Here is a 19,232-nt window from a genome sequence, read left to right as displayed (position 1 = left end):
TTAAATTGGTACTCAATGTGAGACTTGAACGAATTTGGATAAAATTAATGCACCTACATAATGTTTTATTGATAATAATGTTTTTCTCCGGGTAATAATAAAATTATTATTTTATATAACGCGTTTTTTTTTTTTATTGCCCTTGTAGGCAGACGAGCATACGGCCCACCTGATGGTGAGTGGTTACCGTCGCCCATGGAATTCAGCAATGCCAGGGGCAGAGCCAAGCCGCTGCCTATCCATCTATAGTTGTGACCATCTATAGTTTATTAAAAAAAGTTAACAAATTTGAAATATATCTAACAACCAAAAAATTGCATAAAACACATCGGAATATCCTACCAAAAAGTTTCGAACGCAACGTTCTTTACTAACCAAATAACAAGTTAACAATGTGCTTAGTCCGAGTTTTTTAACGTTCTCGATAGCGTAAAAGTTAACTCAATTTGTATGGAGTTGGAACGTTTGGCTACGTTTGCCGCTAGGAACGCTGTTCCAATTGCAAACTTTGAGTTAACTCTTACGCTATCGAGAGCGTTAAAAAACTCCCTCTAAGCATACCTTACGCAAAGTTGATCGTGTGAATTCCTCGTAGGATGAATAAACTAAAATGCTCTTTGGGAAGTTCGAGACTACGCAATAAAATATAAATAACAAATAGCCAGACTTCACTATCGGATCCTTGAATGCAATTGATCAGACCCCGTAAACAAAGGCGGGGACCAAAGTTCGTTGTGTAGTGATGGCCCTGTGTTTGTTGACTATCGATAAAAATCTCAAAAATTTAAAACCGTATCGATTAATAAATTCGATTTCATAAAGGTGATATTTTTATTGTTCCACTAGTCGTTTGTGTACACTAGATTGTACACAGGTGCTTCGCCCTAACTTTAAAATCTGAAGCCATAAATGCTTCAGAGCCAAAATATCAAAGACGGTGGACACATCTGTGCGAACTCATAGTTATATTAACCACCATGAAATAAACCATAACTTTAACATGAGTTAAAAGCTAATAATCTGACAAAACTTACCAATATTATGATTAAAATTGTACTGGAAAATATACTGGCTCACTAGTAGCACAATTTGCTGACGAAGAGTTCAGACGAAGAGAGAGAGAGAAATTTTAAGCTTTCGGGTTAAAATATAAACCTTACTATTTAACGGGTTCTTACCATAATTTGCACATTGCATGAGCTCTCGATACTTCGGCGCTGTTAGTCGATTACAACTCGCTTAGTCCAAAATAACTTAGGTCTAGGTTAGGAATTTTGATCCTGCTTCTTCGAAGTTTCATATCCAAAATAACTCATACAATCTGAATCCGAATTTCACTAACATCATCATATCTTGAGATTGAGTTGTTAATGATATCGATAAGTTAAGTAACTTTATCGATAATCATTGAACAGAACAAGATTCCAATCCTACTTACAAAGTCAAGGTTGGAGTTTGCTTACATAATATCAATATTTATATTGTTGTGTGACTGATACCGGTTATAATTTTATTAGAAAATAGAGTACATGGATTTACAATTCATTATTTATTTGATATACTTATTTTATTAATATTTCTAGTTATTGACCTGGAATACAGACCTACTTGAACAATTGGAAGTAATTATGTGAAAATTTTACTTTTTTTAAATTAAATGACAAACATTCCATATTAGCATAGACTATCCTATTTTTATTTAGGGTATTGACTGAAACAGCTATTAGATAATTTACTCATATATACCATAAAAACAAGCGTGCACGAATTAAATTTTGAATATAAATTTTATCGATAGTATGCCCATTCGTCTCTACTCGGATAGATAGTTATACGAAGAGGGAGCGCGTTATTTGAATGCATTAAACATTGGTGCGTCGCGAACGTAACACTGGTCAACGACCAGCACGCGATAATATAAACAATACTATTTTATAATTGTTGTTGTGTCAAAACAAAACTATTCGCCATTTTATTTTGCGTCACTTGTTTTTTTTTTTGTTTTTAGTGAACGTAGTTTTGTCGTTCGACTTTTGAACTAATATAAACTTTTTAAATTAAATCTTTTGAACTTAGATTTTCGCGCGTTTTTTTACACGAACATTGTTCTTTTTTTTTCAATTAACTGTTTCAAAAATCGAAAATGTTTATAAACGTGTGAGACATTTCGTTTTATTTTCTTTTGTTGTTTTCTTCCGTGATAATTAAAAACATGAAAATGGCGAAGTCAACAGTTGTGATTCGTCAATCATTGTAAGTTTATATTATTATTTTTATATTTTTTATATTTATTGAATATATTAATTTTATGAATATATTATTTTTATTTATTTTTCGATAGAATCGAAGAATTTTCGAATGAATTAGACATGTGCTTACCTAAATTGAATACAGTTGAATTAATAACTTTGACCCGAAATACTAGTCCTAAACACATACGTATACAATCATGAAACATCATCATTCTCCTGCCCTTCTCCCTGTCTCATCTGGGGTCGGCGCAACAGGTTTTCTTCTTCCATACTCCTCTATCGATTACTTGGACTTTTTGGCGGGAACGCGAGGAGTGAAGTTGTGTGATTTGTTTTATTTTGTTTACTTAGTGTTTCTTCGGGTTTAAATGTGTATGGTTTATTAACTGTTTAATATCTGTGAAACTGCACAAATGTGGGAAAATGAAACAAAGCCGCTGGAAGTAACTTCTCGGGATCCTCCAAAAAATCCACTGAAAAAATCTTAGTAAATGACCACCATTTTACTGAGATTATATTTCATCCCATATCATCTTATTTCATTTCATTTAATTTCATCCCAGTTGATTAATGTCTCTAATTAATCATCTTCATTTCATTTCACTCCATAATATCATTTTTCATAAAAATATGAATATAAATTAAAATAAGACATGACTTAAAGGTCTCAGTTATCAGGTCATAAAATCCCTTAAAAAAAATACTCCTCTATCATATACCATTTCTTCGCTCGCTCCCCTCTTACGGATATCGTCTAATAGGCAATACATCCATTGTTTCATAGGTCTACCTCTTCCTCTAAAGCCTTCCACATTCATAGTTAAATCACTCTTAACAACCTCATTGTCATTTCGTCTCATCACAATGTCCATACCGTCCCAAGCGCGCATATCATGAAACATCTTTATTAAAACAAATCGTCAGCGTACTAAACGAAAAACGTGGTAACTATAACTATAAAATTTGTAAACAAAGTATTATCAATAGTACGTATTACATATAGGTAAGCACAGGTTTATATGTGTGTGTTTTTGACACCACACACTTAAATTCAAACAATGATCTTAATTATTACAGTGTTTTCCAGACAACAATGTAAAAAGGAAGTTATTTAATATTCGAATTTAAAAATTCACATTGATTCGGAGTCGCACTTCTGCATTTTATCTATTCTATATTAAAAAAATGGTCTATGATATTTGCTACCACCTAGTGATTTTCTTTTTTCTTCTTAATAGCTGTTTAGTGTTATCAATAAAACAAGCGTAAAAGTTTTTTTTCCTCTTCAAAATATTACTAAAAAAAATATCAGATATAAATTATCAGATAAATAAAATAATGATTCACCCAAATCCAAGTATTGGTACTAGTGAATATTGTTGAATTTAGATAATTAAACGAAATTCATTAAATTTCTATTTACATGTGGTAATAAAATAGATTTAATAAAAATGGCTAATTTAAAGATAGATGAGTTAGCAGGAGAACTACAGGAGCTGTCTACCGTGATACCTGATCTTTTTTCTTTTTTTTTATTGCTTAGATGGGGGTAGACGAGCTCACAGCCCACCTGGTGTTAAGTGGTTACTGGAGCCCATAGACATCTACAACGTAAATGCGCCACCCACCTTGAGATATAAGTTCTAAGGTCTCAAGTATAGTTACAACGGCTGCCCTACCCTTCAAACCGAAACGCATTACTGCTTCACGGCAGAAATAGGCAGGGTGGTGGTACCTACCCGCGCGGACTCACAAGACATCCTACCACCAGTAATTACGCAAATTATAATTTTGCGGGTTTGATTTTTATTACACGATGTTATTCCTTCACCGTGGAAGTCAATCGTAAATATTTGTTGAGTACGTATTTCATTAAAAAAATTGGTACCCGCCTGCGGGATTCGAACACCGTTGCATAGCTTCAACACGAATGCACCGGACGTCTTATCCTTTAGGCCACGACGACTTCATAACTTGCAATACCTATTCATCAACCCACTAGTCTTCTACTGCTGGACGCAATGTCCCAATTTAGGCCACATAGTCCGATCTTCGGCGAATGTTGCAATAACAAGATCAAATAATCTTCTACTAGTAAATCTTCGACAAATTAACGCGCATTACCGGTATTTTCCAATTAGTAACGAGCATTAAACTTTCATTTAGATTTTTTTTCTAATCAGTTTACGTACTAACGGACGCGCATACAAGACACGCTCTGTAAGATCGGAAATTAAAATTTTTTATAGGATTAACTAGCGACCCGCCCTCGCTTCGCTTCGGAAACATTAAAATACACATGAAACCAAAAAAAAAAAAAAAATTTTTTTTTAAAAAGTAGCCTATGTTCATCAGGGACAATGTCGGCTTCTAATGGAAAAATAATTTTTCAAATCGGTCCAGTAGTTTCGGAGCCTATTCGAAACAAACAAACAAACAAATCTTTCCTCTTTATAATATTAGTATAGATATAGATAACACATGTGTAGTATATTGCCGTTACTAAGTATGCCATCGCTTCCATCGAAGTCTCTAAGTATATGATCGTCCGATAATAAACATACTAGTGGTCGCCCAGTAGTCGAAATTCGACTATAATTAACTGAAATAATAAGTTTGAACATTATTATGGTTCTATTTCCAAAGGCTATATATTCGAATATATTAAGTGTATAATCTATGCTATATATACTTCTATAATCACAGAGTTCGCCAAGACACTATCGACAAATAATAATAGACAAACAATATTCATCTAGTCTCAATTTGACCACAGACTTTAAACAATAACAAAAGTTTGACAATAAACGAAGAGTAGGTATTTATATAGGTGTGCTGTGTCAAATACATGCTAGTGTGTGTAATGTTTTTTTTATAGATTTAATGTATCTTTTATGCATAATTTTAAAAAAATATTAGCATTCTGCACTCGTTCTCTATATTCTCTATAAGTGTGGAAAATCTCATACTCCTACGTCCGCGCAATTTTCGTAAAAAGAGGTACAAAGTTTTTGTTTCACATATTAAAATCTTTGAGAAATACTGGTGAGACTGACTTGGTGGTGCGGTAAGTAAGCGCCCTGACTTTGCGCCGAAGGTCGTTTTTTTATTTTTTATTATTGCTTAGATGGGTGGACGAGCTCACAGCCTACCTGGTGTTAAGTGTTTACTGGAGCTGGATAAACATCTACAACGTAAATGCGCCACCCACCTTGTAATATCAGTTCTAAGGTCTCAAGTATAGTTACAACGGCTGCCCCGCTCTTCAAACCGAAACGCATACGCGTACGAGAAACATAGTAGTTCTGAGAATGTCACACCTTTATAATAATGACACTTTGCTGATTGACAAATAACCTCCGCAGCAATATACAGGATGTTATTATTTATAGACCACATATACATAAATGTATGTACGTGTGTGTGTCTGTTCGAGTTTGTAATAAGATCTATTTGTTTTTTTAAAAATAAAGTCACCTGCAATTAGGATTTGAAACCAACACCATGTACATTCAATGTCAATTCGAAATTCTTGTTGCTAAATTATCGAAGGATTTTTTAAAGGAGTATTCACACTTAAAGACCGACAAGGATCAGAATGCTTAATAGGCCCGAATCTAGATGGGGCAAAAGAGAAATCGATAGAGTTCTCGGCTAGATAAATTTAAATACTGATTTTCGCTTTTATACATACGAACGATGTGTAAGTAATGTAAATATTGTCATTTCAATTTCTATTGATACATGCCCTAAGGCGAGCACTACGTTTATTATGCGGTACCAAAATATTTTCCGAAAACAAATACAAACAGTTCTAGTAATTTTTGGAGGAATGCTAAAAAAAAAAAAACACGATCCAAAACTTACTTACTTTTTACTAATAATACGCAATGTATGTCTTAAAGTATTTAGCGATAGGCCTATGCCAGTATACTTCGCTTCAGACTGCGAATCTACGAATTTTATAATAAGTAAAATGGCAAATACTGTTTTCTGCCTTCAAATGATGAGTGCTCTTCATCGCCCATGGACATCAGCTTTGTGCTTATTTTGTAACTATGAGTAATCAATTTGCCAATACCGACCAAGACCGGATTAGGTTAGACTCCAGCGCTTCCAAAAAGACTACGCCTTTTGACTACCTCATGGAACAATTTCCGACTAAGCCCCAACGAACAAGCAGAGCCGCCCCGATCTCTGCCCAAGTCAGAATTCGGGCTAGGTATGGGGGCTTCCGCAGTCAATACTACAGTCAAACTCACAGCAATTCCCAAGGACTCCTGGTCAAAATTTTCATCATGGCGATAGCCGATGATTCCAGTGCATTTGTGCTCTGACTTAGACAACCCACTGGATGACTTTTTCCAAGCCTTATTTTAAGAAGGATACGTCAACGCACTTAGGACACACTATCTGGGAGGTTAACTGTTAAAATCAACATATTTCTCCAACTATAATGCCGGTGGTTTATTTTGGCTCTTTAGATTATACTATAGTAACAAATTGTAATCTGCAAAAAAACCACAGACTAAGACTTAGAACCCATTGCTAAAGCATTTCCTGTAATAGTGCATCATCCATTTAACAATTAAATTGCAACCATTATAAAAACCGTAACGTTCTGAGCAATTTACTTAATTGCATTTTTTAATCAAGACAAACTTATTATAGTGCGGTGCTATGTTAGTCCTTGAAGCCGGTTTTAGAGATCAAGTTCGCACAGCTTTATTGCGGTTTCTTATCCCGCATACCTGCGGCTCGTGTTTGCAACATAACGATAAGGACTTACGTAATGTACATTCAAATTACCGTGACCTTTATTATTTAATGCATAAGTCATATTAGGTGTGTAGCAGTTATTATAACTGCGCAGTACGCGGTAGATTATTTTGATCCGATAAAAATTCAGTTTCGTTTTGGATCAACCTGTCTGAATGGATATCATTTTTGCGCTTATTGTTTAACTGTTCGTTTATTAAGCCGAATCGCTGTGGTCCATGAGCGACAGTAATTACTTACTACTCGATGTGCCTACAAAAGGCAATAAAAAAAAAAGATTTAATCCCGCTTTGTTTTAATCACGGTAGTATATATGTGAACAAACTTGAAACATCTATGAATCGCAAATATGTTATGATCATACTTCCAGTTAGACCAGACCTCAAGGTTATTAGGGTTGCCCAAAGATACAGAATAAACATAAACACTGAACTCGGTCTAAGTCGAAATTATCCAAAATCAAATTGTTCAACTGTTGTTTGTTCAACAGACTCCAACGACAATGTCGTCGCCACATCGCTGGTTCGTCGTCCAGTCGCACTTCAACATCTCCTCAGCGACGGAACGCAGCCGCAACAGCATCAGCCACGGCAACCTGCTTGAAACCATTCAACGAGATCCCTGGACCCATGGCTTTGCCCATGTTGAGACACTCGGCTCATATCCTACCGAAAATCGGTAAGATTATGGCATCGATAATAAACACGTCAGTAATTTCAAAATACACATTCTGAACTGAGATCCGATTTTTGAAGTAACACAAAAACAAATTGAATTTGGAAAAGTAGTTTTATTTCAAAGAAACAGTATTTTCAAATAAACAACTATTCAAATTCCATCATTTTAAAATTTCATTTTGTATTTTGTAAAAAGAGCAATCGGGTCAACCTTTTCGAGACGGATAGTTTATATTACGAATTTGAAAAGAGCACGCTATTTATAACACTCTAAATAACATAAAAGTAAAATATATGAATTGAGAATTCGAACAATTAAAATCCAGTAAAGAAAAACTTTCGTACATTCCATGATCGTGAATATAATTCAAACTCCACGATTCGATTCTAAGAATTAACGAACTACAAAAAATCCGAACATTCAAAATGTCCGATTGACGCCAATTTGTTCTATAGAACTAGATACATCGAGATACAACAGTATTTCTTATTTAAATGATCATTACATGAAAAGGCTCGTCTAATTTAGCTCCGACCGTAATTGATATACTCGTAACTAGCGCTTGTATTCGCAGTAATAAAAAATCATTCGTGGAAAATGGCATAATGATTTCAGAATTATTTGTTTGGCAGAAACAAAATTCGTTTGGCTTAAGGAATTAAGGTTTAATGAATGGAAAGTATAGATTTGGGTGTTCGCCGCTAAAAAGGACCACTTTCTCAGTGCGCCAGAATTCAAAGCAGTATCTCTGCAATCTTCCACGGATTTTGAGGTTGTCTGTGTAGATATTTAGAGTGACCACTGCCGGAGTCATCTAAAGAGTACAGCTACGCTGGCTTACAAAGTCTTGGGAAACAAAGCCTAATTCACGCCTTAATAAAGACGCGAAGATGCCAAATTACTACTATATTTGGCCCGGTTCTGCCGAGTACCAACTCCTTCTATTCGAATCCATACATAAGAGAGGCGTGAGAACCTTCGATAACCCCAATGTCATGGATTGCTTGCAGCCTCCGAGTCTACGGAAGAACTTCGGTTCTTTGTTTTTTTGGACCGTATTTTCTTTGGGGAGTACTCTAAAGAATTGCTAGAGATAACGTAGTCGTTTATTTTTTATCTTGTTTGGCCACCGGAGCAGTTTATCTTTACTATCTGGTCCCATCGCATCTACCCGTGGCGTTCAAAAGATATTTATTCCACATAACCATTGGGTCTGGAAGTATCTCCACTCCGCGGTTCTTCATAATAATATGCCTTCATAGGTATATAAAACAACGCCGAGTTATACAGTCTTTAAGCGAGAATTAACAATTTAAGCTCAATATTAATATGTAGAAACTATAATTAAATAGTTAATTGAATTGCAAGTTTCATTTTTCTACAGGTAATTTCCACCATACTGTAGGTTTGGATGTACTGGAAAACCTTCGTAAGAAATATGGAGATCTAGTGCGACTGTCGAAAGCCACGAGGACTCGTCCCGTACTATACGTATTTCACCCTGAGATGATGAGAGAGGTGAGTTGTTGCTGCTTCTTCCCTTACTTTTGCACCATCATTATCATCTTTTTGTGATTTTTTTGTTTTTTTCCAACCAAATATTTTTTGATATTTGACTATGTTTAGTATTTTACACAGAACTACAAATGCAGTTTTTTTTAAGAAAAATCTGGTAATTGTTATGCGACACAGCAATTAGTCTTTCAGTTTTGACGAATCGTGTAGTAATAGAAGAAACATACGCTATTATTGGCATATTATTAGCGTGGTATCAGGAACATAATTACCATATTTTGTGTCGTTTAGTTTCTGATAATTAGTCACATCATCAGATTTGAATGGTTTGTAGCAAATTCATTTCCAAACCTACTTTATAACATTTTTATTCATGCAATTTTAATAAAATCCGATTTATTGAAAAGAGTCAACTTTGTCAAGAGTTGTTTAGTGAAGTCGTGGTCCAATCCATCCGTTATAAAGCAAATAACTGTCCGGATTGGAAGGATTTTTGTTAATTGAATTAGGACTCCGTCCGTGGGCGATGGCACTCTCGATGTGGGGTCTCAGAACTCTGGTAACCTCATAACCTCAAACGGGCATTGATCTCACCTACAAACACAAACTAATAAGATAATTTAATACCTAAAAAAGTATGTTTTTGTGTTTCTTCGTTTTTTCGTATATATAAATGAGTTCACACTTTTTTTCTGAGAAGTTTTTGTCATAGCACCAATTCCACACGATCCATTAACAGCTAAATGTCTGTGGCTCGACATAGGGACATAGGAATCCTTGCAACCGTTACACGTCGAACTCGTCAAGGAGTTTGACGTGAAGTTTAGCCGATAAATTTACCCCGCTTAGTTTTTCGCTGGATCTTCTCAGCGGGTCGCGATTCCGATCCGGTAGTATATGTCTTAGCGAAGTAATTGCCCTCGAGATGTCAGGCCTCCTCCGGCTTGCAAATCGCACGCCACCCTGAAATTGAAAAAGCCTTCGGGTCACCGGCAATAGTTCCGTTATAAAAAAATAAAGAAAAAGTACCATCAATATAGGACAGATAGCACATGAATATTTTTGTCAAATAAATATTTGTTAGCACTGACCATTGTCACAGTAGCAGCATTGTCATAGCGTAGAGCGACCGTAATTCACTAGTAAATATATTAAATTAAGAAGAACGTGTATTTTTCAGTATTTTTCACTACATCGTTATATAGAATGAGTGAACTGACGCGGGAACTTCGCGAATAATAACACTTAATTTTATGCATTATGATGATTAATTCATAAACAGTTTTTATGTACTACGACTAACATATTAATCAAGTTAGGTGCTTATGCATGTATGAGATTATCCTACACATAAGACGTAATTTGATTCACGTGGCATCTACAATTAGCTTCAGTTGTGTTGTCCACAATAGAAAAGTCCTAAGTCAAAACAGATCAATAGATATCTTTGAGTTGGTACTCTATATATTTTGAACCAGATATTCAGTAGGTCATGCTTCAAAGAACTATTCAAAATGTTCTCATCTTCTTTTCGCACCAGACCACCTGGCCATAAGTGCAAAGTTCCGAATCAAAAATGTGTTCCCGTAATTTTCTTTTTTTTTTAAGTAATCTCTCAATTCGTCAAATGAACGTTACACTTTACTATACATACGTACATACTAATATACTATAAAATAATTTTTAATGCTTAGTGGCAAGACGATCTTATGTTTTTAATGTCCGTTTTAATTCAATTAAAATCCCATGTTAATACTTCATAAACAGTCTCGTTATTGTCTGGCGTCCGTGTTATTAAAATAAATGACACTTTGATTAAATGACGCCGGCGATAGGATAAAATCACTTACATCTCGATTTAGACTTTCGAATAAATAAAAAGATAATGAATAATTTTAGAAAGTACAATCAGAAAAAAAAGAGTCATAACATTTCGCACTGTTTCGAGGTCGATTTGATTTAGCGAACGGTGCGATCCGCTTTCAAAACTGCTTATGCACAAAACCAACAGAACATGAAATGCAGGGATGTGATCAAAACGTTCAATTGAACTAACTATACTACGAGTATACTTGGGACCTTAGAACTTATATCTCAAGTTGGGTGGCACATTTGCGTTGTAGATGTCTGTGGGCTCCAACAACCACTTGACACCAGGGAGCTGTGAGCTCGTCCACCCATCTAAGCAATAAAAAAATCAAAAAAATCAGTCGGCTTAACTTAATGCATTATATTGCGATTTAAATATCAGTTCCACGATTATGAACCTCAAAAATCATACCCGTTAAATTAATGGTGGTAAAACGTAATATGAGATGCGCACCTACTTCGAAAAAGCGGCGCGACACGATAACCCTCTTATTGTGGACACCGCTAACTACAGATCTAACCCAGGCGACGGGACAAGCAAAGCCACCGTCGCCCAAAACATGTCTGGTCGGATCCCACGGATCCACTCTCGGTGATTTTAGGTTCTTCAAGCACCGGTCACCGTCTTTGTCCAACTCATCGACCCCGACAAAGAGTTCGATCTGCGAATTAGCCCATAGACATAACCCACTGAGTTTCTCGCCGGATCTTCTCAGTTGGTCGCGATACCGATCCGGTGGTAGATTCAGCGAAGCACTGCTCTTGCTAGGGCTAGTGTTAGCAATTCTCTAAGCATGAGCCAGTGAGATCACTTACCGGTCCGCGTGAAGTTGGAATAGCCCCTTAGGCTACCAACGATTGGCTAGGGAAAATAAGATGCCCACGAGTAAAAATTACAGCTCTATAATTCTTCCAATTTCTGCCGCGAAATTCTTGCTTTTTTTTCTCCTACCTAATCGCTGATAGCCTCAAGAGGCTATGGCAGCTTTGCGTGGGTGCGCTCACGGGTCTCAGCCTAAGAAAAAATTGCTAGCACTAACACTAATAAGAGCATTACTTCGCTTAATCTAACAGCAGATCGGAATCGCGACCCACCGTGATGATCCGGGGCGAAACTCAATGGGTTGTGTTTGTAGGTTAGGCTGCGCGTCGATATCGACTAGTTCAATGAGAACGGTGACCGGTGCTTGGAGATCAGAAAAGTACCGACCTAGTAGATACTGCGTTTCGGTAATGAGATTTTGACGTCATTTCTCAAAATCCCATCATTAAATTTACGAGCTCAACTAACAAGTAGGTTCCCTATAAAACATTATAAATATTTGTTCAACAACAATAAAATTTAACAGAAGCTTGCGACGCACCCATGTAGCATTCGCATATCATTTCCGGTACGCGTCTAAACGTATGAATTGAAGGTATGAATACTAATAAAATTACCTATACCACAAAATAGACTTCGTAGTTTCCCGGAAATTAGAACGGTGATTAGCCGGCTAGCCAACAAAAGAGTAAAACAATATTAAAAATGCAATTATATAATTAAATAACTTAAATTTTGCATAGCATTTACTTCAAAGGTGCCTCAGCAAAGAAAATTAAATTAAAATAAAAAATTCGCACCATCTCGCCAAGTTATCATTGTTTAAAGGATAAGGCCCCAGTGTGTTCATATTGATTGACCAATACGACTATGTCGTTGTTCAAATCTCACAAGCAGGTACAAATTTTTCTAATGAAATACGTCCTTAGCACACTTTCACGAATAAGACTGTGTACTAAAATTCAAACCCCTAATAATATTAATTTGCATAATTATTGAATATTTCTGGAGTAGTAATTAATGCGTGCTGGTTTGAAGAGTAGGATCGCAGTTATACACCATAATTGAGACTTACACCATATAATTCACATAGTGTTTGATATCAATACGCTTCGGTGACCACTTAACATCAGGTGGTTCGTTATCTATATCAGTGTAAACATTGAAAGTAACAAGAGTAATTCGGTTTGCAATTTTGGATACCGCACAAGAGGTGACCCTAAGAAGCGTGCGATAAACAAGTATGGTGAAAGTTGTTAGTAGACTCCTACAAGACTAGTCTTGAGACTATTTCTAAATTACATCTCTTTAACACACATTTTTTAGCATGACTTGCATCTACGAGTACTAGTGGCCCCGCAGTAGTCGAAATTCGACTATAATTAATTGAAATAATAAGTTTGAACATTATTATGGTTCTATTGTCAAAGGCTATTTATCATACTTCTATAATCACACATTTCGCCAAAACTACACTATAGATAAATAATATTAAAGATAAACAATATTAACCTATTCTCAATTTGACCACAGACTTTAAGCAATAACAAAAGCTTGACAATAAACAAAGAGTATATGTGTGTGTGTCAAACACATGGTAGTGTGTGTAATGATATTTTTATTAATTTCATGTATTCTTAATACATTAGCATCACTTTTAAAAAAAAGATTAGCATTGTGCACTCCTTCTCTATATTCTCTGTCTGGGAAATTTCATACTCCTCCGATTTTCGTAAAAATGGGTACAAAGTTTTTGCTTCACGTATTAATATATAGAAATACAATATAGTCTAAATATGTACGTTCTAAAAAACTTTCAATATAATCTTCAAAAACTTCAAAACGCCCGATGAACTTAAAAAAAATTCACACGTGACAAACGCCGAGGTTAATATAATAAGTTTATAACTTTGGCTATAAAAATATCCTGGCAAAAAAATGTTTATTTTAATATTTAGGCCTGCTCGCTATGTAGGTGTCTTTTTCGTATACACATTTACTGGTTGGTGGTAGGACCTCTTGTGAGTCCGCACGGGTAAGTACTACCACCCCACCTATTTCTGCCGTAAAACAGTAATGAGTTTCGGTTTGAAGAGTGGACTAGCCGTTGCAACTATACTGAGACCTTAGATATTTATCAAGGTAGGCGGCGCATTTACGTTGTAGATGTCTATGGGCTCCGGTAACCACTTAACACCAGGTCGGCTGTGAGTTCGTCCAATCATCTAAGCAATTAAAAAATAAAACAATTTAAATTTACATTTTTAATTTTATTATAACATTTCTAAATTAAACTTTTTCTGAAATTTCAATAGGCACTGAAATATAATTTTACATTAAACAGAACGTAAATAAATATATTTAATAAGACGTCTATGGGATCCAGGGACCGCTTAGCGCAAGACAGGCCGCGACGTGAGTTAGTCTGTGCATCTTGGGCAATAAAAGAATCCCAAATAAACATCAGTCTACCCCAATCATGTGGTTGCGTAATTTCATAGCTTCGGAAATAAAACAAACTTATCTCAATGTATGCAGATTAGCAGTCGAAGCATTGATGACGTAAGCAGAGGTCATTATTATTTACACCGCCTTATCATAAAAGTTTATCGAATTTGTGTGTTTATATTTTTTACAACAATAATATTATTGAACGCGCGATTTTTTTTATGTTTGTTCATGTGTTACTTAATGACTATAACATTGTCTCATTGAAATTGTATTGAAAGATGCTCTACTTTTTTCACAACAAAAAGACGTGTTATCTTTGATGGACTAGCGATGGCGGGGCGTGTACTGATGGTGGAGAGTTTTGTAACGTCTCAGATACCTACACCCCGTCCTGCCGTGAAGCAGTAATGCGTTGCGGTTTAAAGGACGGAGCAGCCATTATACTACAGAACTGTGGGCTTAGTGCGAGTTTTTTAACTTCTCCATCGCGTAAAAGTAAACTGAAATTTGTATGGAGTTGGAATAGCGCCCCTAGCGGCAAACGAGAGACTGTTCTAACTCCATACAAATTTGAGTTAACTTTTACGCAATCGAGTAGTTAAAAAAATTCGCACTAAGCACACTGAGACTTAGAACTCACCTGTCACGTGGGTGACGTTGATATGTTGATATACGGTAGGCAGCGGCTTGGCTCTGCCCCTGGCATTGCTGAAATCCATGGGCGACGGTAACCACTCACCATCAGGTGGGCCGTATGATCGTCTGCCAGCAAGGGCAATAAAAAAAATAAAAAATAAAAATATCTATGAGCCCTATAGCCATAAAGAATCTGTCTAAGCAATAAAAATTAAATTATTAATACCTACGTTTTTTGCATAGACTTCATATACAATGTATGAAACTCAAATATTGACATTTATTTATTAACCGATGTACCTACCACTTTCTTCGTGTGACTAGTGGACAATACCTTAATTAATAAATCCTTTAATGTACAATAACAACAATAAACGTTTACTATTTAACGTTTATCTATATATTAATACGTGAAGCAAAAATTTTGTATCCCTTTTTACGAAAATTGCGCGGACGGAGGAGTATGAAATTTTCCACACTTATAGAGAATATAGAGAAGAAGTGCACAATGCTAATATTTTTTTTAAATAATGCATAAAAGATACATTAAATCAATAAAGAAAACATTACACACACTACATACCATGTATTTGACGCACACACGCATGCATACTATTTATTGTCAAACTTTTGTTCTTGGCGTCTGTGGTCAAATTGAGAATAGATTAAATATTGTTTGTATTTATTATTATTTTTTTATAGTGTAGTCTTGGCGAAATTTGTGATTATAGAAGTATAAAATACAATCATAATAGTGTGCAAACTTACAATTCCAATTAATTTTAGTCGAATTTCGACTACTTCGGGACTTCTAGTAATTTTAAAACAATAATTGATAATTGCATACATAAATCGCTACTAAATGTCTGGTGTAGTGACCTGAAATGGCTCGAGATAATATTAATTATTCCGATCCTAGTACTAGACATTCGCTATACGTGTGTGTGTGTGTATGTAGATGCATAGAATTAAACATACATTTAAACAGCCGTGAACTCGCGCTATGCATTTTAATGTGCTTATTAAAAACGAAAACGTTATCTAACTTGGTCACGTGCGGCTTGTCGTAATTGTGGTATATTTACGTATTTTTCTAGACACATCAAAAACAATATGACGTGTTGTTATGATTATAGTTTAATATTTTTAATCACTTGTTATTGTATCTTTTTTTTTATTGCTCACATGAGTGGACGAGCTCACAGCCCACCGGGCGTTAAGCGGCTACTGGAGCCTATAGACATTTACAGCGTAAATGCGCCACCCACCTTGAGATATAAGTTTTGAGGTATCATGTATAGGTATCAAGGGCTGCCTCACCCTTCAAACCGAAACGCATTACTGCTTCACGGCAGAAATAGGCGGGGTGCTGGTACCTACCCGCGCGAACTCTCAAGAGGTCCTAATACGTACTCAACAAATGTTAACGATTGATTTCCACGGTGAAGGAATAAAATCGTGTAATAAAAATCAAACCCGCAAAATTATAATTTGCGTAATTACTGGTGGTAGGACCTCTTGGGAGTCCGCGCAGGTAGATACCACCACCCTGCCTATTTCTGCCGTGAAGCAGTACTGCATTTCAGTTTGAAGGCTGAGGCAGCCCTTGATACCTATACATGATACCTTAGAACTTATATCTCAAGGTGGGTGGCGCATTTACGCTGTAGATGTCTATGGGCTCCAGTAACCACTTAACAAAAAATTACAATACATTGTACTGTAAAAACTGAGACCTTAGAACTCATGTCGTAATATGGGTGGCGGCATTTACATTTTTGATGTCTATTGGCTCCGGTAACTACTTAACGCCAGAAGGCCTGCGCCCGCCTGTCCACGATAAGAAATTAAAAAGATTACACAACACGCTTGTTCTGCGTAGTTTGTTGTCTTTAACAATTTGCTTTCCGCTAAAATGAAAACAAATGTTTTGATCGTTTCGCAAATGACAGGATCAAGTAATACGTCATTGCTAATAAGCTTATGATGTTTTGTATTCAAATAAAAATTATTTGTCGCATGTATGCCGGAGCGTCATTTAGAAACATTCTATCTGGCTGATTTCATTATAGTTTTTTTTTTTTTTGTAACTGTCACGAAAAAGTTTTTTATGAATTATTTTTTATTCGAAAATCGATAAAAGCCACAAATCTGGATGGACTTTTATCTTATATATATAAAAATGAACTTCTGTTCGTTATTCTCTATAAAACTCGAGAACGGCTGGACCGATTTGACTAATATTGGTCTTGAATTATTTGTGGAAGTCCAGAGAAGGTTTAAAACGTAGATAAATATGAAAATGCTCGAAATTAAATAAAAATAACAATTTTGTGTTCCCTTTGATGTATCCACCGTCGGACGGATTCCTTTGGTTTGTTTTAAGTTTAAATTATACAAAACTTTAGGTATTTTATTTATCGATTGAAGCACTACCAAGTCTGCCGGGTCAGCTAGTATGTAATAAATCTGTATCATAAAATCCAATGTTTTCATTTAGAGAGTCATTACGTGATATATGAGTGCAGTTCAAGAGTTCTGCTGTCAATTTAAACTGACATTGATTGTCGGGTCAGCTAGTTTCAAATTAATAGGTTTTACAACGAAATACATCTCACGATCTTAGAGCTAAGAACGCCTCGATCCGTGCGTACGATAGGTATCCTACCGCGGAAAATCGTATTCGAATGCGTGCCCTACAACGCGACGTAAAGTCTCGCATCACCGAAGTCCGAGATGCCAGATGGTCTGATTTCTTAGAAGGACTCGCGCCCTCTCAAAGGTCTTACTACCGCTTAGCTCGTACTCTCAAATCGGATACGGTAGTAACTATGCCCCCCCTCGTAGGCCCCTCAGGCCGACTCGCGGCGTTCGATGATGACGAAAAAGCAGAGCTGCTGGCCGATACATTGCAAACCCAGTGCACGCCCAGCACTCAATCCGTGGACCCTGTTCATGTAGAATTAGTAGACAGTGAGGTAGAACGCAGAGCCTCCTTGCCACCCTCTGATGCGTTACCACCCGTCACCCCGATGGAAGTTAAAGACTTGATCAAAGACCTACGTCCTCGCAAGGCTCCCGGTTCCGACGGTATATCCAACCGCGTTATTAAACTTCTACCCGTCCAACTCATCGTGATGTTGGCATCTATTTTCAATGCCGCTATGGCGAACTGTATCTTTCCCGCGGTGTGGAAAGAAGCGGACGTTATCGGCATACATAAACCCGGTAAACCAAAAAATCATCCGACGAGCTACCGCCCGATTAGCCTCCTCATGTCTCTAGGCAAACTGTATGAGCGTCTGCTCTACAAACGCCTCAGAGACTTCGTCTCATCCAAGGGCATTCTTATCGATGAACAATTCGGATTCCGTACAAATCACTCATGCGTTCAACAGGTGCACCGCCTCACGGAGCACATTCTTGTGGGGCTTAATCGACCAAAACCGTTATACACGGGAGCTCTCTTCTTCGACGTCGCAAAAGCGTTCGACAAAGTCTGGCATAATGGTTTGATTTTCAAACTATTCAACATGGGCGTGCCGGATAGTCTCGTGCTCATCATACGGGACTTCTTGTCGAACCGCTCTTTTCGATATCGAGTCGAGGGAACCCGCTCCTCCCCACGACCTCTCACAGCTGGAGTCCCGCAAGGCTCTGTCCTCTCACCCCTCCTATTTAGCTTATTCGTCAACGATATTCCCCGGTCGCCGCCGACCCATTTAGCTTTATTCGCCGACGACACGACTGTTTACTATTCTAGTAGAAATAAGTCCCTAATCGCGAAGAAGCTTCAGAGCGCAGCCCTAGCCCTAGGACAGTGGTTCCGAAAATGGCGCATAGACATCAACCCAGCGAAAAGTACTGCGGTGCTATTTCAGAGGGGAAGCTCCACACGGATTTCCTCCCGGATTAGGAGGAGGAATCTCACACCCCCGATTACTCTCTTTAGACAACCCATACCCTGGGCCAGGAAGGTCAAGTACCTGGGCGTTACCCTGGATGCATCGATGACATTCCGCCCGCATATAAAATCAGTCCGTGACCGTGCCGCGTTTATTCTCGGTAGACTCTACCCCATGATCTGTAAGCGGAGTAAAATGTCCCTTCGGAACAAGGTGACACTTTACAAAACTTGCATAAGGCCCGTCATGACTTACGCGAGTGTGGTGTTCGCTCACGCGGCCCGCACACACATAGACACCCTCCAATCCCTACAATCCCGCTTT

General features: G+C 37.0%; 1 protein-coding gene across 2 annotated transcripts in view; it reads left to right on the top strand.

The window, feature by feature from the left end:
- The first annotated feature begins 1,853 nt into the window (after window positions 1-1,853).
- The window catches only part of LOC101736880 (probable cytochrome P450 49a1-like), a 32,671-nt gene continuing 15,292 nt past the window's right edge, over window positions 1,854-19,232 (top strand). Inside the window, exons 1-3 of one of the 2 annotated variants that reach the window (XM_038012242.2) lie at window positions 1,854-2,253; window positions 7,522-7,709; window positions 9,094-9,227. In XM_038012242.2, the coding sequence (XP_037868170.1) occupies window positions 2,213-2,253; window positions 7,522-7,709; window positions 9,094-9,227 (363 nt within the window). In that variant the 5' untranslated portion in view covers window positions 1,854-2,212. The remainder of the gene's footprint in view (window positions 2,254-7,521; window positions 7,710-9,093; window positions 9,228-19,232) is intronic. The other variant, NM_001279490.1, reaches the window with a different exon arrangement.

Source organism: Bombyx mori, chromosome 8 (genome assembly GCF_030269925.1).
Source record: "Bombyx mori chromosome 8, ASM3026992v2".
Taxonomy (NCBI): Eukaryota; Metazoa; Arthropoda; class Insecta; order Lepidoptera; family Bombycidae; genus Bombyx; species Bombyx mori.
The sequence above is the reverse complement of the archived record's forward strand: the minus strand, read 5'-3'. Positions and strand labels throughout refer to the sequence as shown.